The sequence below is a fragment of the Olea europaea genome, chromosome 14, assembly GCF_002742605.1.
Source record: "Olea europaea var. sylvestris chromosome 14, O_europaea_v1, whole genome shotgun sequence".
Taxonomy (NCBI): Eukaryota; Viridiplantae; Streptophyta; class Magnoliopsida; order Lamiales; family Oleaceae; genus Olea; species Olea europaea.
Genome location: NC_036250.1, coordinates 2,356,862 through 2,378,533, shown reverse-complemented (window position 1 = coordinate 2,378,533; position 21,672 = coordinate 2,356,862). Strand labels below are relative to the sequence as shown.

At 36.8% G+C, this 21,672-nt stretch overlaps 1 protein-coding gene across 2 annotated transcripts; it reads right to left on the bottom strand.

Annotated features, from left to right (window-relative positions):
* Positions 1-1,346: 1,346 nt before the first annotated feature.
* On the bottom strand, positions 1,347-4,470 carry LOC111408765 (probable choline kinase 2). Of its 2 annotated transcripts, none has more exons than XM_023038534.1 (8): positions 4,329-4,470; positions 3,753-4,123; positions 3,386-3,507; positions 3,113-3,308; positions 2,892-3,009; positions 2,692-2,739; positions 1,816-1,916; positions 1,347-1,720 (listed from the first exon to the last, which is right to left on the bottom strand). In XM_023038534.1, the coding sequence occupies exons 2-8, from the start codon at positions 4,098-4,100 to the stop codon at positions 1,625-1,627; spliced, it is 1,029 nt and encodes a 342-aa protein (XP_022894302.1). In that variant the 5' UTR covers positions 4,101-4,123; positions 4,329-4,470; the 3' UTR covers positions 1,347-1,624. The 2 variants fall into 2 exon arrangements, with proteins under 2 accessions (XP_022894302.1, XP_022894303.1); XM_023038535.1 differs by lacking the exon at positions 1,347-1,720 and adding an exon at positions 2,326-2,362.
* Between the last annotated feature and the right edge of the window lie 17,202 nt (positions 4,471-21,672).

The following is a 21,672-nucleotide window of genomic DNA, read 5'->3' as shown; positions in this document are numbered from 1 at the left end:
CTCACACAGGATGTCGTTGAACAGGTAAATCTACGAAATGTTCATAATATGGAAAGATTTACCCAGAATGAGAATGCACATTATGACAACATGACCAAACAATTGAATATATTAAATGAAATAATGAATAAGTTAGTAGGCCAAATTTGTCAGCTAGTTGTGCCTATTGCAAATCACTTTCAAACTAGGACAGTCGTGGGACATAATTCCCCAGTCCTAAGTCCAAATTAGGGGATAGAACCACCTTTCGGTCCATCTACTTCAAACCAGGGGATAGTGTAAGACCAAATCAGAATAATGATAATGGTACATCTAACTTGGGGGATAACCTAAATATAAGAGACAATGTCCTAAATAATGGACAGAATACCCCACGTGTCAATGATGGAATGAATATTTCGGCTAATGGCAACAATGATCCAAATCATGGCAACTTTGTTGCCAACCAAGGACTAAACATCAGGCCTCAGGCAAATCAACCGACCAACCAACCTGTAGGAATTCCATATGACCTCAACGTCATGTTGAGAAACCAAATTATGGAAATAGTACAAGATCAAATGGCTTTTAGGGTACGTCCTGTCATTAGGCTGACTTACACAAAGCCATACCCTGATTGGGTAGACCAAGCATATCCATGGCCTAGAGGGTATAAAGTGCCATAATTTTCATTATTTACCGGTTTAAGAGATGTGTCTACTCTAGAACACATAGGGCGATTCATACTGCAAAGTGGTGAAGTAACCGACTACCATAAAATGAGGTTGTTCCATAGTTCATTAATAGGAGTAGTCTTCTCTTGGTTCATCAATTTGCCAGCGAACTCTGTTCAAACATGGCAACAATTGGAGCAATTGTTCCATGCTCAGTTTTATAAGACTGAGTCTGAAGTTACTTTGACCGATTTGACGAATCTACGTCAAATGCCAAACGAATGGGCAAAAGCTTTCCTTCAAAATTTCAAGACAGCAAGAAGTAAATGTTTTGTACCTTTAGTCGATCGGTCCTCCATTTATCCATAGTCCGTTATGAATATATGTGGTGACAGACTTTCTAGTGGGTACGATCTATTTCTTGTTTTATTTAATGGACATTGAATCTTGATGTGGCTTTATGATTTCCTAAACACCATTTGGGAATAATACAAAGCACACATATTATGTCTTCGAATTAACATAAAATACACACACACACACACAAAGATAAGCAATAACGCTTTCTTGGATATTTCATTTTTCATTTAAAATCCTTTTCATCACTATATTCCAAGAAGGAAAAAGGCCCCCAGCACTCATCACAAAATCCCACTTTTAAGACCTTTCATTCTTGATCATCAAATACAAAACTCAACCAAATCCAGAACTTCAGCATCATAGATTCTATTCATAAACTTCATTGCAAATCATGCAGAGAATAGAATCAATAAAAAACTCACTAGGTAAACAAGATTCCCATTTCATTCAATGGGGGCTTTATTCAGTCTACACATTTCATCAATGCGAAAACAACACAAACTGAACTTTGTTATCGGAATAAATCAAATTTCTATACGTACTTTTGGTATCTGAGTGGCTCTATGTTTTTCTACACAAATATTATCACCATCAAGGGAGAGGGAGTCTCCTCACTTATTCAAGATTTCAAGCTTTCTCAACCAGTACTGCTGAAACCTTTGCCTTGCATATTCCATATAATCGAAGTCGATATGATTCACATATGCCTGCAGGGGCCGAAAATAGGCAGATGTATTAACTCCATACTTATTTACACATAAAAATAACAGAAGGAAAAAAAAAAAAAATGAAAAACACATACCGAGATTAATCCCCACAATCCCCAGAAGATATGGTTTGCAAGAGCGAACTTCTCTGTATCGTCTACAAGCTGCTTTACTTCAGCGTCACTGGGTTGATAATCTGCATACATTAATAGAAAAGTTAACTCATGTATTGGACTGTGTGGAACCTTATTACACTGTACACTTATTCCCTCGAGCTTGATCATAATGCAGCCCTAATATTATAAATGTATCAAGTATTTTTAGGGGGATGTCCGGAAAATCTTGTTCTTTATTCTCCAATATAATGAAAAGACAATTCTCATATTGAAGGTGAACTACTACAAATCTACGTTTGCTTTACCAGTTTCTCTATTTACATAACTCTGTAAAAAGGGATTAAAGCTAAATTCAAGAAAATATCAACAAGATCACTGAAATTTATTTCTCATTCGTCTATAAGGGGTCATTTTCAGTCAGTCGAGAACATTAGTTGAATCGCCAATAATTGGATAAGGATGAAGTAACATGGGATTAACGTGAATTACTCTTAAGATCTGGTCCCTGTGGCAGCAAGTTCTGTCCCTACAGATCAAACAAGAAATCTCAGGGAATAAAAGAGACTGTGACCAGGTTGGACAATTGGCGCCTTGCTGCCATTAAAAGGTAAGCAAACAGGGAAGTATGGAACTTCGATCATATTTTAGTCTAAAATTTAAAAATATATATAATTAAAGGGACACGCCACGAACACGAGTATTGTAGTGTTGGAGTCCAATAGTAGGACTAGCGTCTATGCCTCGTAGATTACGTGTTAATAGCATTTTTCTTCGAGCTTTAGGTATATTCAAAAATAAACTTACGTTCCAAATATCATGTACAATTCCAAACAATTAAGAAAGTAGAGAACAAACCTGACGATCCGAGGTATTCACGTACAAATCTTTGGCGCTCCTCTAGATCTGTTGCCAAAGCAAAAAAAGAAAATTTAAAACGATCATCATTGAGTTTACAGCTTAATCCTGCTCTATTTTGAGTCTTTTGAAACATGGAACCTGACAATGAGCCACAAACTTGAAAACAAATTCCAATAGACGTAGTGGCAATTACTGACAGGGATATTTGCTATAATCCAAGATATGAGGCGTCTCAGTGTGATAATTCGCTGCCATCTCACAGAAATGATTTGCAAGATCGTAGGCAATAGGATTGTAACTTGCATACTCATAATCCTGTAAAAAAAAAAATGGTAAGAAGTTAAATTATTCCGCATCTGAATAATTTTTCATCATTTCTACCAAAATTCTTAGTATAAAGAACTGAAGCAGAACTCACTATCAGAGTGATGGATTTTGCCTTGTTATCGATCATTATGTTACCGTACTGCAGATCATTGTGGCAAAAACCAATTTTTTGGTCGTGTCCTGATAGTGCCTTTTCCAATAAGTTGATCTCCGCTTCTAAGTTATCCAAGCGAAATTCCTTCACATGTTCCGGGGAGCACAAACTTTTGGCCTCGCTAAGCCAATTTCTGCGGAAGACAAACAGTCAGTTGATAATATTCAATCTTCAAACTCAAACTCTTTTCTTAATAGAGCAGCTGGGCACCTCATTCTGTTCCACAAGACCACATTCTTCGATCCCGGCATATCAAGATAATGAAATTCCCTCATTTTAGCTGCTATCAGAGCAGAAATTTCAGGGTCGCGAAGGTCAGCAGCTGATAGAGTCTGTAAAGCCAAAATCAGGTGGCAAAATAAACGAAATGATAAATTTTCTGCGTGTTTCTCCAAAATCATGATAAATGCCACATCTTGAACATCATTATCAATCTGAAAAGATAAGTCTACTAGACAAAATCTGCTAGCAAAAGTATTTTCTACATTTTTGACTTCATAACCAATAGATCAGCACAATCTAATGAAAAATTCGGAAAATTTACCATGAAAAGAAAAAGGATGTAATTTTCACATACCCTGGCATGAATGAACTCCTCGACTCGCCCCTCCTTGAACTGACCAAGAAGCTTAGGTCCATGACCATGAGTCGAAATAAATTTAAAAGTGCGAATTTCCTCATCCCGGTCGAAGAAAAGCTCGACCCCTTCGCCATAAATTCGAACTAAAACTATTCTTGGGAAATTTTCCATTTTTGTAGGCCAGCTTATTTGATAAATCTTGTTAGTCATGGCACCACTCAAATGAATCACCTTCAAATTACTTAAATCAATCACATCTCCCCATTCTGAAGCCAAATTTAATAGCAGCTTCATCAATTCCTCCGGTAGACTACCTTCCACAAATCCATTCGTCTTCAACGCCATCAAATAAACAAAACAATTTTCACCTTAACAAAGAATTAAATTCTAATCAGCAACCCCATTTCATATATTACTAACATTTTATAGATCAATATCTGTTGCAAAACCCAAAAACAATTATGCAAGAAAAAGGGTAACTCAAACGACTTCATATTTGCAATTTCAACAGAGTATCAATAAATTCAAGAACCCAAATCTCAAAGGAAAAAAAAAATGAATTCAAGAACTTACTTTGAGATAGAAATTGAAAGTTGTTGGGGATTTTTGACGGGAAATGCCAAATGAAATTAGCAAATGGCAAATGGAAGGGTTGAAGAAATCTTAGCAAATGGCAATATAATTTTTTTTACAATCATATACACCAAGAATCTGCTTTTGCTGTGTCTATATGTATAATTGGTTGACCGTATCTGGGTGTTACGTTTATTACACGCTTTGAATCGTCTACAGGGGAATTGGCTAATAGAAAGCTGACACGCACGGAGTGTTGAAACTCTGGGGGAAACTGGGCCCCTCAACGGAATTGAATCTTCTCTCACGCAATCAAGCCGTCCGATGCGTGACACGTGTTACTTAATTTTATTTTAGTTCTTGGGTGTGCTAGAGGAGATCCCAATTGTTATTTATTAGACTGCTCGAGACGACGATGCATGTTCGTGGGTCGACTTTGACTCGGCACGATTGGCCTACTGTTACTTTTAAGCATTGTTGAGTTCAGTCATATGGAAGACTTGTCGCGTATTCTTTTTAATTAGTTTGATCATTTCATTGTTGCTTTAATTAAAGATAAAATATAATAAAATCATAGGAAATATAATACGGATTATTTTTGTCAATGCAAACAAAGATTAAGAAAAAAATTATCTCAGGGAAATTTAGAATTTAATTTCAAATGTTAAATCCTACAAACATGAAAATGTAGAGTCAAGATCAGCTGTCCAATTTTACTGTCGATCCAATTAATTCTTGACACATCATTAATTTAATAGGTTAGTGGTGAAGCTAATGATGGTAAATTTGAGATAACATATTAATTATTGATGGTATATTACAAATTAATTGGATGGACGGTAAAATGGACGGCAAAATCTTGACTCGAAAATGCACATTGTAATTTCTAATTATATTTGCACAAAGATCAACATTGAAGATAAGACAAAATATAAGTCTATCCCTTGCTTTACGTGACAAATTGAAAGTTGTGAGTAGTAATAAACTAATTGAACATGTTTTAACTAAAAGTCCAATCCATGCTTCTTTAATAGCCGAACTCTAAAGTCATCTCCAATTATTAAGTGGCATGATATATAATATTGAATATCAGGATTAGGGGGAGATTTAAGGGCTGGCATGGGCCCAATTTATTATCATCATTATTATTTTTGTAATTTCCTTAACATATTATTTTAGTTTAACGAATTTTTTAGTCCAGACTTCGCTCTTGATCAACTGTAAAATATGAAATTATTTGATAGAAAATTGGTATTGACTTTGCTTTTAAAGATGTTAGAGCGCAACAAGAAAGGAGATTCCAAAAATGTAATAGAATGGACGATGCAGATTTTGTTAACAATTTCATATATTATTTTGGGGCCCATTAGTGGGACATATAAAATGGCGTCACCCGTCGTTTTGTATGACTTTTGGGGACAATAATGTATGGAATTAGTCAGCATGAAGAAAAGTTGCCTCCAAATATCAAGAAATAGGGACAAAATATTTTAATGGCACACCCACGTCATAAAAACTGACCAATTAACTGAAGAAACTGTTTGTTTGTCAATTTTTCGAGATGGGATTGAAGAAAAATGAAGAGAAAAAAATTTTTAAGTCAAAATTTATAACTTGTACGTATTAAATGTGGGTTAATGTCACAAATGATTACTGAACTTACTTGAAAATTAAAAAGAAAAACAGTCACTTTAGTTAAAATGAAAAAACGGTCACCGAAATTTAGAGCGCTTTTAGAAATGGGCACTAAAATTTACAAACTTGAAGAAATGGTCACTATTAGAACCATGATGATTGAATTCAAACTTAAAAGACCAAACACATGAACATAGAATCTGAGGACCATACCACTAAATATTGACAAAATAAACTTTTTCTCTTTATTTTTGGGGAGAGTTTTGCGGCAATTTTTCGGCAATTTCTGACCACCAAGACCGTCAAATTTGGATACTATTGGAAAGCCCACAATGTCCTCTTCAATTATCACCCAAAATCTCCCCATAATATCCAGAAATCTGAATGGGCGAAATTTTCGGGGAACTGACTTTGTGGGTTTATTCCGAACGAATTCTTTAGAGTTATGGGGAGATTTTGAGTGGTGATTGAAGAGGACATTGTGCGCTTTCAAACAGTATACAAATTTGACGGTCTTGGTGGTTGGAAGTTGTCGACAAATTGTCGCAAAATTGGCCTAAAAATAAAGAGAAAAAGTTTATTTTGTCAAGTTTTGATGGTTTGGTCCTCAAGATTCTATGTTCACGTGTTTTGGCCTTTAAGTTTGAATTCAATCATAACGGTCCTAATAGTGACGTTTCTGCAAGTTTGTAAACTTCAATGACCGTTTTTGAAAGCGCTCTAAACTTTCGTGACCATTTCTGCAAGTTTTAAACTTTACTGACTATTTTGTAATTTTTAGGTAAGTTCAGTGACTGTTTGTGAAATTAACCCATTAAATGTTGAGATATTACATTGTTAGGCCTTGTCTCCTTGATGACCTCGAGAATTATTTCGTCAGTTATGAACTCGAATTCATTCTATACATAGACGGTAAGACAATGAGAACATAGTTTTTGATTCAAATCCAAAGTTCTCAAGTTTTTGCTAGAACTGGAAATAGGGTCTAGGTATTTCAACAGATTTCACTTGCACAATCTACATTTGATGTAAAAAAAGAAGGAAAAAGAGATTTTAGGACCATTACGGGAATTTATACTAAATGCAAAGTTTAGTAGGCCATTCTCAAAGCAAACTTGTGTGTGTAATATAGTTGTTTACTGTACTAAAAGTAATTCCTTGCTTCCGGACTTTGAAGAGGCATAGCCATGCCAAATCATTCCAACAGGCAACAGTGGCAATGACCATACCAAGAACGTCTTGTAAATTTGGACCATCTTTTCTGAAAAATAAGAAACCTTACCTAGGATCAATCCGAGGATAGTTTTCATTTGGCCATGGACTTGAAATGAAACAGGGGCGAATGCGTCTTCATTACTAGAATTAATCACGTACTTAAAAAGAAAAAAGAAAAAAAAGGGAAAGACGAATTGGGCTCTGGATGACAAGGCCTCCTTAAATTTCGAGCTGGGCTTTTCTCATTTGAGCATAAGCAAAATACATGTGAAATATAAAAGATTACATATTGTACCAAAATATCCCTATGGGCCTGTTTGGGAGCGATTTTTTCACAAAAAAATTTATTTTTTGATCATTATTTCACTATTCCAGCCATCATATTGACTTCTTCTCTCACAGGTGGACCCCATTTTTTCCTAACGGTCAAAAAATCAATTCTCAAAATCAGTCCCAAACAGACTCATACTAAATATACTGTGTAACCCCAAAAAGAACACCCAAATTACTGATTCTGAAACTCTCATATTTAATTTGTAACCGAAAATTGAAATGACAATGTTTATGCTGTACATTAATTCCAACAGCAGCAATGCAAATTCAAATTATATATGATTTTCAATTCTACAAGAATATCAGAAAAGGGAATTGTGGTCAATGTTCATCTTTGACTGAAGGATTTAATTCCAATATTCATTCCTCACTACGGAATATTCAACATTCGCTTGTGCATTCGATTTGTGTATTGAAACTTGTTGATACACTAAAAGTGTAGCCCAAATCAAATAGCTCAAAGAGTGAAGCCAAATTGGGAATCCAGGATAAAGATTCAAACAGGATTATTGATGAATGCGGTGGAAGTTCACGAACACGGTAACATCATCGCCCAAACTTGCAAGACGCCCAAAATCCGAGCGAATAGCATACCTTACGGTCGCCCAGAGCGATGACCACGTTCTCGCCCAAACTTTCAAATCGCCCAGGATCTTAGCAAACATAAAATATTATAATTATTCAAAATAACAGTTATTGAGTGGTCTTATCACATTCCACGAATCAAGGAGCCCAGTTGAAGGCGATTGAACAACAAAGAGTAATAGCAACAGTTAGGGACAACAGTTCCCCTACAAGTTAGCCACTATAAAGAAAGTGGGTAGTTACACAGCAATCAAGCAGTTTCCAAACGGTTGTCGCGAAGAAATCATCAAAGGAATATAAAAGGAAGAGAAGACATAGAGAAGAAAGACCCTGAATTAAACACTTTCAAATAGAGAATATGTAATTTCGATTTCTTAGTTTAAATTTAAACATTTCTTTTAGTACTCGTGTGCTTGCGCCCTTGGAGGCATTCTGTTTAAATTCCAATTGTAAATTATCGCCAATAAAACACCCTTTTTTGGGACTTTGTCTCAAGAGGTCTGTTCCCTACACAATCGTCTGATCCCTTTTTTAATTGTTAGCGACTACCCACGCGAAACAATTTGACACGGCCGGTGGGATCTTGGTGTTTGGTGTTAAAAATACAAAAGGTGAAACAATATGCCTCACAAATCTGATAAGGAAGCAGCAAGTTAGGGAGGAGTCCAGTCTGTGGTCGAACGATATGAGGAGCAGCAAAGCTCTCCATGAACAGAAGGACAGAGTCAGAGCAGTCACAGTCGTTACGAACCAATGATAGAGTTGAGTCCTCGAACCATGCGTGCATTGCTTGGAGAACTCACACAGGATGTCGTTGAACAGGTAAATCTACGAAATGTTCATAATATGGAAAGATTTACCCAGAATGAGAATGCACATTATGACAACATGACCAAACAATTGAATATATTAAATGAAATAATGAATAAGTTAGTAGGCCAAATTTGTCAGCTAGTTGTGCCTATTGCAAATCACTTTCAAACTAGGACAGTCGTGGGACATAATTCCCCAGTCCTAAGTCCAAATTAGGGGATAGAACCACCTTTCGGTCCATCTACTTCAAACCAGGGGATAGTGTAAGACCAAATCAGAATAATGATAATGGTACATCTAACTTGGGGGATAACCTAAATATAAGAGACAATGTCCTAAATAATGGACAGAATACCCCACGTGTCAATGATGGAATGAATATTTCGGCTAATGGCAACAATGATCCAAATCATGGCAACTTTGTTGCCAACCAAGGACTAAACATCAGGCCTCAGGCAAATCAACCGACCAACCAACCTGTAGGAATTCCATATGACCTCAACGTCATGTTGAGAAACCAAATTATGGAAATAGTACAAGATCAAATGGCTTTTAGGGTACGTCCTGTCATTAGGCTGACTTACACAAAGCCATACCCTGATTGGGTAGACCAAGCATATCCATGGCCTAGAGGGTATAAAGTGCCATAATTTTCATTATTTACCGGTTTAAGAGATGTGTCTACTCTAGAACACATAGGGCGATTCATACTGCAAAGTGGTGAAGTAACCGACTACCATAAAATGAGGTTGTTCCATAGTTCATTAATAGGAGTAGTCTTCTCTTGGTTCATCAATTTGCCAGCGAACTCTGTTCAAACATGGCAACAATTGGAGCAATTGTTCCATGCTCAGTTTTATAAGATTGAGTCTGAAGTTACTTTGGCCGATTTGACGAATCTACGTCAAATGCCAAATGAATGGGCAGAAGGTTTCCTTTAAAGGTTCAAAACAGCAAGAAGTAAATGTTTTGTACCTTTATCCGAAAAAGAGTTTGTCAAAATCACTCAAAGTTGTTTAAACTTTGATTTGAAAAAGAAATTTCAAGACAGAGAATTTCCTGATCTTTTCCAATTGAGCGCAAACGTGATTAGGTATGAACGATTAATAAGAGAAGAAGAGTAAATGAAAAATTCTAGCAAGGGGACTTATTATAGAGACCCAAACTTTGATGTTCATACCATTAATGAAGAGTATTATGATCAAACCGAAATGTGTTTGGCCAAATTAATCAAAGGAGACGCATATACTTGTCCTATAATGGCTAAACCTAGATCATCGGGCAAGGATGAGCCTATAAAAGATGAAAACAAAAAGGCTAGAACGTTCTTGTTCGATGTAAACAAAGCTAACCTTATATTTGATAAACTATATAAGGATAAACGGATAAAGTTGAGCGATAAACATAAATTGCCAAACCCTAAACAAGTTAAGGGTAAAAAATATTGTAAGTGGCATAATGCATGGTCACATTTGACTGACAATTGTTTGGTTTTTCGTCATGTATTACAGGATGTCATTGAATCAGGACGAATTACGTTCGAAGACAAGAAGAAAATGGCAGTGGATGAAAACCCTTTTCCATAGCCACTTGGGGTGAACATGGTGACGACTGGTTTCAAAAACAAGTTGCCAAAATTCAAGTTGGTTATAGATGACGAGGAAGAGGACCCTGGGCCACATCCCAGTGTCTTTGAACGTATGAAAGGGAAGGAGCCCAAAAAGGATAAAGACGTCCTGTGTGCAAGATGCAAAAGAGAAGTGAGTGCAAATACAGAGAAACCAGGGATATGGCAGCATCACCATCGCCCTAATTTTTTCCCAAACGCTCAGCCTGGTAAAGGGCGAGGTACATCATTCTATAGGGGACCGCCTTTTGAGAAGCAGTTCAGGCCAGTAAATAATTGGAGAACATTCAGGCCACAACCTCTCCAACCAAATGTATGACATTCGTTCCACTATAACGCAGGAAAGGTGATACCCTTCAACGAGATGATTAGAAACCAACAAAGGCGTTTTCAACGGAACTATGGACGAATGATGAGGTAACAACAGAGAATGCCACGTCCTAAAGCGCCTAAACTACTCGAGGTAGCCAATCAAAATGTTCTCAAAGACAGTGAAGAGACTGGTACAGGTGAATGAATGGAAGAATTGCCAGAAACTTTTTTTGGGAGATCGAAGTTTGAGCTAGACAGAAGAGGTAGGGAAGATCCAGATCAGCTCCTTACTATTCAGTTCGGTACGTTACCTCCTATCATGGCTAATAATTACTTACTAGCCAATGAGTTCAAGAACAAAGAGAAAGAAGAAAAAGAAAGGGAGGATAACGAAGAAGAAGCATGTGTGCTGGAATGTGAAGAAGGACAAACTTCTAGAGGGGCCTACGATGATGAAGGGGATAATGGTATGACGAACATCGAAGAGGAAATTGATACGGAAGCAGAAAGAAGAAAGAGAGGGGTATCGCACAATACTCTATTGAAGCAACTACATCGAGAGGGGGTTCGTGAAGTGGACTTGTTGGGGAAACCGTCTGGGTGTTCTTTCGATTATTACTTGCTGTATGGGACGCCCAAAAGGAAAAAAAGATTTCCTCACTCTGAAAAGTATGGATCACCTCCAAGAATAATGTCTCTTCCCACAGGTTAGGTAACCGAAGAAAAAGCATTAGAAAATAGTAAAAAGGAAATTCAGGAAACAAAAGTTCAGTGCGACATACTACACGTTGACTTATCACAAAAGGATAACTCGACAGAGGACAAACAGGAAGTGGAAATAGATGCTGTCGAAAAGGTTATTTTTAAGAGACCAGCCATGAAATTAACTAAACACTTGAGGTCATCGTACGTTAAAGCTTTAGTTAACGGCATACCTGTGGCAAAAGTACTTGTTGATAATGGAGTAGCTATAAACACCATTCCATCTAGGATGATGAGGAAATTTACAAAGACAGAAAGTGATATGATTCCAACGGAAGTCATCCTTACAAGTTTCAATGGAGGAGCAACTTCAGCTAAATGGGTTATGTCATTGGACATAACTATAGAGACAACTACTAGGACCACAGTCTTCTTTGTAATAGATGGTCCTACTAGTTACAATGTGTTATTAGGAAGAGATTGGATACACGGAAGTCGCTGTATACCCTCATCGCTCCATCAATGCCTGATTTTTTGGAATGATAAGAGTGAAGCAGAAGTGGTGTAGGTCGATCATAGGCCTTTTGTCGCAGAAGCAAACTCAGTGGAAATGTTCATGTATGAAGGAAATTATGGACCTGTCAAAATAGTTCAAGATGGAGAAGAAACTCAAATTGTTGCACAGAGTGAAGAGCCGTTTTCGGTAGATACACTCACTGAAATGTTCAGTCAAATGAGGCCAAACATAGTGGCCCTAGAAGAGCCTGTAATTGGCAAAAGAGTAATCAAGGAGTTAAATGAGTTGTAAGCAACAAAGGCAAATGGCCGATGTTCAGGTTTTCAAAGTCAAATTAATGGCTTTCAATAAAGAATGTAAAGACAAGACGAAAGAAGAAGCAGCCTTGGAAGCATTGAGAGACAAATTGACAGTATTCGAGTTGGAACAAAATATTGGCCGAGAAGTCAACGAGGTGGATTGTTTAGAAGAAGAAATGTCTATAAGGGAATTGGACGATGAAGTAATGAAGATCACCAAGCCTGGATACGCTCAAGCACATGACCCTCTGATTAAAGTGAATATTGGCAATGAAGGAGAAGATCGCCCAATATTCGTCAGCCAGATGCTCGATCAAGAGGGCCAACTAAAACTTTTTCGCCGCTTTTAAAGTTGAAAAATCAAGACGAATTCGTCTGGAAAGAAGATCATCAAAAGGTTTTTGAAAACCTAAAGACATATTTATCAAGTCCACCAGTATTGGTGTCACCAATCCAAGGACGGCCAATGAAAGTGTATGTATCGGCTGAACAAGAATCAATAGCTGGAATGGCCGCGCAAGAAAACCAATTTGGTGAAGAAATGACGATTTACTACTTGAGTAGACGGTTAACAAAATGTGAATGTAATTACTCTGCCATTGAAAAATTATGTCTTGCATTAAATTTCACGTGTACGAAATTAAGGGCTTATTTACAGCCCGTAACCGTTTATTTGATTTCTAAAGTAAATTTGATTAAGTATATGTTCTCTCGCCCTATTTTACACCAAAGGGTAGGCCTTTGGACGTTAGCATTATTAGAATTCGAAATACAATACATATCCCAAAAGGCAATAAAAAATCAGGCTTTGGCTAACTTTCTGGCCGATCATCCATGCCTTGACATGTGTGAAGAAATTGAATTAAAAATCAATTCATTCGAATTAAAACTTTGGGTTTTGTATTTCGATGGGTCAAAGACCTCTAAAGGTGCAGGAGTATGAGTAGTATTGATAAATCCTTTAGGGATTTGTTACAAGTTCGCATTCACTTTGGATAGGATGTGCACCAACAATCAAACCAAATATGAAGCCTTAATCGTGGGCCTAAAATTAATGATAGATATGGAAGTAAAGAATGTGATCATTAGAGGCGATTCTCAATTGGTAATTCACCAATTGATTGGTGATTTTAAGTGCCAAAATGATTCCATTATAAGTCAATATGAAATCGCCCAAGAGATGTTGGAAGAATTCGACCAAGTAGAGCTTTAATGTGTTAATAGGATATATAATGACGTAGCAAATGAGTTGGCCCAGATGGCCTCAGGGTATTCAAAGATTTTAAATTGGAAATCTACTTATGAATATGGAGTAATATTGCCCGTAGTCTAAAAAAGGGCGAGAAGGATTGAAATTCATTGCATACAAGATGGAGATGCAATAGATTGGAGGGCAGAGATTAAAATGTTCCTTAAAGAACCTAATAAAGGAGATAGTAGAAAATGAAATTGCGTTTGCTAAACTATACACTGATAGATGAAGAGTTGTTTAAGAAACGCTCTGATGGTATATTGCTAAAATGTGTAAGTTTGCAAGAAGTTAGGACAATCATAGTTGAGGTGTACGAAGGGATATGTGGAGCTCATCAAACTGGCCAAAGGATGAGATGGTTAATTATTATGAATGAATATTTTGGCCCAAGATGGGAGAATCATGTGTTCAATATGCAAAGAGTTGTCTAGCATGCCAAAAGCATGGTCCAATACAAGGGCGCTAGCACGAGAGATGGCACCTATTATCAAACATTGGCCGTTCAAGGGTTGGGCGATAGACCTAATAGGGAAGATTTATCCCCCATCGTCCAAGTAACATACTTTTGTTATAATTGCAACTGATTTTTCACTAAGTGGGTAGAAGCAATACATTTAAAAGAAATCACCCAAAAGAGTGTCATAGAATTTATCCGTGATCATATTATTTATAGATTTGAGATTTCACAAATTTTGATGGTAGATCACAGAACTTCTTTAAATGGAGATCAAGTGAATAAATTCTTGAGTGAGTTTGGAGTTAAAGTAGTAAACTCCACACCGTATTACGCTCAATCCAACGGACAAGCATAATCTTCTAATAAGATTCTAAAAAATATCATAAGGAAAATGATAAATGAAAATGCCAAAAATTGGCACGAATGTCTAAACAAGGCCTTATGGGTTTATAGGACGTCGCCTCGGTCAAGTACTAAAATTACTTCTTTCCAACTTACTTATGGACAGGAGGCCGTTTTGCCTATGAAAATCAACGTACAATCGATCAGAGTGTGTTTGCAACGTAAGTTAAGTGATGATGAGTATACCGAATCACTAGTTCAAAACTTATTGGCGTTGGACGAATTAAAGTTTAACGTTCTAGATAGATTGCAAGTTCAAAAACAAAGGATGACTAAGTTTTATAATAAAAAAGTTATAGTCAAGTTATTTAACCTAGGTGAATTGGTTTGGAAAACAATACTCCCTTTGGATAACAAGGATCCAAAATATGGCAAGTGGTCGCCCAATTGGGAAGGGTCATATAAAGTAAATAGTGTGTTACCTAATGAAGCCTATCATTTGAAAGATTTAAATGACACCAAGCACATGAGGTTCATTAATGGCAAATATTTAAAAAAATATGTTCCTTTCTTATGGGAAAGTGAACAAATAAAAATGTAATCAAATCGCGTTGAACAATCATATATAAAAAGGGCCAGAACGAAATACGTTCAAATAAATTCCTTTACTATGAAACATTCATTACAAATTGCGAGATACAAAATACTAAATGCTCTATAAACTACAATCGAAAGCAAACTAATCTCTCGATCGATCGCCAAGTAATAGGGTGAACTGCCCTTGATTGCCATCCTGATCGCACTGCTGCAAAGGTAGGCAGAGAGGCCGAGAAGCACTCTCAGCAAGCAAAAGGGAAGAAAAGCACCCTCACATCGCCTACCTAATCGCATTGCTGCAATAACAGGCAAGGAGACTGAGAAGAACTCTCAGTAAGCAAGGTGGCTTGACAGGCATCCTCAAAAATTGCCTTCCATCATTGAACTCCTTGTAAAGAACATGGAGACAATGGGAAGAACTTCACTGGCCGAAGAATATTTCCTATATCTCCCATACCAAAGGTGACATCAAAACATATAGCAAAATGGGCGGATCAAATGATCCATTTCTATGGAAGATGAAAATTTTGGATCGATTGTTGAAATGTCAAATGATGGTAGCAAATTAGTTTTTGAAGAAAAGAATAGAAATGAAAATGAAAAGTGAGAAATATAGGTGCATTTATAGGGGCGTGAAGGTAAAGAGACAGAATATGAACGACCACATTCATGCCTAGTAATTGGAGTCAAGTGGCCCAAAGTCTTGGGAAAAGAGACAGAAATACCAAGAAAGAATGTACATGAATCTTAGCATAAAGCAGTTAAATGCTTGGAGGGTTGACGATTAAGGACAACGTCAATGAGCACACAAGTAGTCAAAATAGTCGTTCATTAACGACAATAACTACTGTTACATTCAAAATTAGCAATGGCAATGAGTACGAAGTTACAAAAAAGGCATTAGATGTCTTAATTACAATTCACCCCAGGCCAAACGAATTCTTTCCCGAGTCTTCCCCAATCTTCGCTCTGCTGAGAAGAAGCGACGTTTAATTCAGCTACAAAATCGTCATCAACTTCCAACTTTTTTGTACTGCTCAACCAAAGACCTGATTTGTTCAATTCCTTGGGAAGCATTACGCTTTTTAGCAGTCATTCTCGCTCTACAGCCGTCCATTTTTGCTTGAAGCTCCTTCATCTCTGTAGCCAAACTTGTCATCAGAGAGTCTTTGATCATAATGTCAGAAGAGATTTCTTTTAATTCATCCTCGGCTTTGTTAATCTCTAGAAGCAAAGACTCTCTTTCAGATGCAGCACGAAGGTATTGAGTACTCCTGACCTTCAGTTCAACATTTTTGGCTAGCAAGGAGAGGATGTCAGAGTGAACAACCTTCAACGTCGCTTTAAAGTCAGTAGAAACATTGAGCGACGGCAGTGTAAGTGCTTGCACAAATTTCACACTCAATAGCTCAAGCTTATCCTTATGTTTTGTAGCACTAGCCTGGCCGATATCCATGTCCATGAAAGACACGTACTCAAATACCGACTGCTTGAGAAGCTTCATATTTTCCTCTGAAGAAGTAGAAGGATGACTGGCTGGAGTAGGGTGAGACGTCTTGACTTGCCCCCAGGAAGTAAACAAGTCCTGGATGGAACGCACAATGTCATCAGTATCCTGTAAAGAAAGATGCCAACAATGAGGACTTTCACTACAATAAACGAAGCGAAAATGAAAGTGAAGCAAAAGGTTACCTCATCAGCAATCTTGGGGAGTCCAGGCCTATCATCAGTTGACTCCACCACCTGTGGGGACTTACCCTTATCTGGGTGAGAAGAAGCTGCCACAACGGGCAAGCCCATGGGAGTTTCTGCATAATTCAAGAAGCAACGAATCAGAAACCAGTAGCGCAAGTAAAAGTAAAACATCAAAATATGTATTACCTTCTGGTTCTACGTTTGGGGGGGTCAGCGCCCTGGGAAGAAGGTCACCCTTCTATTGGTTGTGATGAAGGTTCCGGGACTAAAGGTTTCTCTTTAAGCATAATCCCTTCATCAGCTGACTTGAACGAAGCAGCTTCAGCAGAAGATGATGGAACAGGAGCTGCCAAAACCAAGACCTTCGAAGGAGAGACTGAGCTTTTCTGAGAAATTCAGGTAAACCATTAATACATAGAAAAGTATGTTTGGGAATAAACAAATTCAATTACCTTTCTCCTAAGGATGAGAGGAGCATCATCATCCTACAAAGTGGGAGATGTTGAAGCTGGCATTTTGCGGCTTAAGGCACTTTTAGCTGCATTAGCCTTGGCAGGTAGAGAAGCAGATGGATGGATAGAATGTTTAGCACGAGCAGGGGAAGAAGGATTCCTAATGGACACAGGGGTGACCAAAACAGGGAAAGTAGAGGGAGTGCCTAACTGGTCCAGTAAATGGAAGGCACGATTAGCATCAGTTGCAAACAATCGATGGTTTACTGATGGGCAAAGTTGTTCAAAAAGAGGTTGGACAGCACAGTTAGGATTGAAAGGGGCTAATGAAAACTTGCTCGTCAAAAGAAGTTTGCGAGCATCTATAACTTGTGCCTCTGTCCTATTAATGGTGTGAAAACGGTCTGTCAAATTTTTAGAGTAACAAGGAGGGACAGGCCAAGTTTGGCCAAAACCAAGTTGGCGACAAATTATCACTATATTTATTCCTTTTTCTACTTCTGCTTCCATGTGCAGGATAACCCCAAGAGGTATTAGTATATCTAACACAAAATTTAAATGTGAAAATTGTCCTCTAAAAAAGGAAATATTGAATGAATTGATCGTAAATTATGAGATTTTACTATCTTTTTTTTTTCCCTTCTAGAGAAAGTATTAATCGTAGAGAAAATTGAATTTCCACAATAAATGCAAACCCAAAAAATTAGGGAGCATATATTTCAACCCCAACTTTGGCATTGGTTCTAGTTAAGATATCATGGAACAATTCCCTCCCAATCAAAAATTGAACCCAAACAAGCAGAGAGGCACTCGCACTGTCTAGAGTGGATGGAGGTTGCACATAATCTGGGGTCAAATGAGCAGGAAAAGGAAAGAAAGAAGGAATCGAATTTAAGGAATAAAAGAATGAATAAATGTCCCTACTGGACATATATACAGGGGTCAGTGGATCAATGGCTAGCCCATAGCAGCTAGCAAAACGACTGGAAATGGATGGAGCACCAAGTGGTGGAAAATATGCTCTCAATCACAACTGAGTGAACCAAAGGGGGCCACTGCCAGTGGGAGATGCACCATTCTTCAGTTGAAACTGAAGGAAAGACATGCCTCTATAAAGGGCGGCTAGAAAGAAAGAACATAAGTTCAAAGGCCTACCACGCGCCAATTCATGCGTTATGGGTAAGTAGCTCATGGAATGTTTCATACTTGGCACGCAAAGAATATATTTACAAAGCCAAATCTGAAGGAAGGCCACACGCTCAGCATGGGAAGGTTCAGCGCTTGAGTGATTATAAGAGTTTTGCAGGCTTGAATAGGAGTCAGTAAGTTTCTTGTCAAATTTCGGGGCAACACTGGAAATCAAAATACCAGGAAAGATGGTATCGCCCAAAGGAGGAAGATTTATTAGGGCTCCAACTTCCCTTAGAGTAATAGACATGGGACCAAGAGGGAAAACAAAAGTGTTACACTCAGAAGACCAAAAACTCAAAGTAATAGGAAAAAGCACTGGGTCAAAAATTGGGGGTTGAAGAGTAATTTCTAATAAATTTGAAATCCTAACACGATCAAAAATCGCCTTAGTGGGGCCATGATTCACAAGATGTGCATGTCATCGACGAAAAATAACATCAGCTTTGGGCCAAGTGCGAATACTTTTTTCACGAATCGACCTCAATGGCAGAGAGTTCAGGAACGGAGGACCTTGAGTGCAAGGGAACAGCTGGCCCACCGTCACTTGTCCGACGGCTTCGGCATTATTGATTGATGGACCCAAGTAGAATTTATTGAGGTCAGCACTAACTTGTGTAAGGAAGTTTGGATTTACATATGGCCTAGTAAGGAGTTTCTGAAAATCTTCGAAACTAAAGGAATCATCAGATTGAGTTTGTGAAGTCGCCATTGGAAACAAAGTACAGTTTTGACAAGGTTTACCTTGGAAACGTAGCAGAGAAGCAAGAAGATGAACAAAATAGTGAGGAAGAAGCGCGAAATATAGACGTGGTCGAGTGGTGCAATGAAATGGCGTGTCCTTTTGGTTTATAAGGGTTTGTGACATCGCACTTTTTCAGATTGTAGAAGAAAATAATGATTGAAATTCTTGAGAATTTCAAATATTGCTGGAAAATACAAAGTGAATATGACAAAGAATAATGATTAGTATAAATTCTGCCATATGGGGGGGTAATTGTTGATACACTAAAAGTGCAGCTCAAATCAAATAACCCAAAAAGTGAAGCCCAATTGGGAATCCAAGATAAAGATCCAAATAGAATTATTGATGAATACGGTGGAAGCCCACGAACACGGTAACATCATCGGCCAAACTTGAAAGACGCCCAGAATCCAAGCAAATAGCATACCTTACGGTCGTCCAGAGCGATGACCACGTTTTCACCCAAACCTTCAAATCGTCCAGGATCTTAGCAAATATAAAACATTATAATTATCCAGAATAGCAGTTATTGAGTGGTCTTATCACATTCTACGAATTAAGGAGCCCAGTTGAAGGCTGTTGAACGACAAAGAGTAATGGCAACAGTTAGGAACGACAGTTCCCTTACAAGTTAGCCACTATAAAGAAAGTGGGTAGTTATACAACAATCAAGCAGTTTTCAAACGGTTGTCATGAAGAAATTATCACAAAGGAATATAAAAGGAAGAGAAGACATAGAGAAGAAAGACCCCGAATCAAACACTCTCAAACAGAGAATATGAAATTTCAATTTCTTAGTTTAAACTTAAACATTTCTTTTAGTACTCGTGTGCTTGCGCCCCTTGAAGGCATTCTGTTTAAATTCCAATTGTAAATAATTACCAATAAAACACCCATTTTTGGGACTTTGTCCCAAGAGATCTGTTCCTTATACAATCGTCTGATCCCTTTTTTAATTGTTAACGACTACCCGCGCGAAACAAAACTATCCCAGGCAAATTTAATTTATCAAAATCAAGGTAAACATTATTATGCACGAATCAATAATAATTCATTTTGCGAAATACACGTAACTAATAAAATATTCTTTCCATGTCTTGTCGCTTTCCTTCAACTTCTATAGTCTTTTCATTGTATATATTTGTATCTCTTTGTGAGTAATTGTATTTGCTACAGCTCTAATCTGGCCGACAAGCAATATGAAGAAGAATTTGAAATGGATATAGAATAGGAGTAATGTGTAATAGTGGATGGATTTTGAAATTTAGAATTGGAAAAATCGAGAGCGGGCTCACTAAAATCTGTTAGGTTAGGATAAATGAGTTGATCAAGATTGTAAAATTGACTTTATTAATATTATCATGTCATCTTTAAATAGTATTTTTTTTTTATTTTTTTTGCCACATAAATTATATTGTGGGCTTTGTATGGTCTATGAGTTGGTAACAGCATGGATCCGGCCCAATAATGTGTGGTTAAAAAAAAAGTAAGAGTTTAAGTGTGCGTGTCCCAAAAATCTGTGGTTAAAAAAAGTAAGAGTTTTTGTGTGTGTGAGCGCGCGTGTGCACTGCATTGATACATAGAATTCTCTTTGGGAAAATTTCATAAGTAAGAGTTTAAGTATCATACATTTTAAAATTAAGAAAACAAATTTCAAATTTCAAAAATAAGATTTTTATTAAAATTTATTTATTTATTAATTAAATATATATAGATCACAGATCTATACAATTTGGTCATAAATTAATAATTTAATTAGTCACTTATTATTTTTCGATCACAAATCGAAAATGTTATTTTACAAATTATTTTACGATCACAATTCAAAAATTTTGTACTTCAAAGTTTGATCATGTAATAACCAAGTTAAAATAATAAAATAATATAATTACTTAAAATGGTTAAAACAAAAACTTTAGTCAAACGAGTCAAGCTAGGACGGGAGAAAAAAAAAAGCCACAAAACAATAAAATAATAATAAAGTAGTTAGGCGGTGGGTTGAATTGTTTTATAGGAATTCAATTTTGGATCTAAATCCATTTTGCACATTCCACATGGAGAGAGAGAATGGATTGGGAGAAAGAGAGAAGAAAGAGGAGAAAAAAAAAAAGAGAAGACAAAGGAAAAAAAAAGAAAAAGGAAAGTTCGCCTATGTTGTTAAAAAATAAGTGGTCTACACTATTAGACTTGAATTCCTCAATTTTGAAAGGTAAGTAAACAATTACTTATTGTTAAATTATGTTTGATTTTATACTTGTTAGATTGTTAGCCTAAATTCAATTTTATTGAAGGGGTTAAGTATAATAAACTATGAAATTGAGTAAGATGAAAGAAAAACTAGTTTTAATGATTAAAAAAACTTTAGAAATTGTTTAAACGTAAAATGATTAAGTTTGGGTATAGCCTATTTAATTATTAAAATTATTTAAAATAATTAATTGTTTATTTAAAAATTATATCGTATTTCAGACGACGATACTGACATTAGAACTGCTTACAGGTTGATTTTGCGAACATAGTACAGTGAGTGGAAAAATATATATATTTTTAAAGTATTTATAAATTAAATATATTGTTA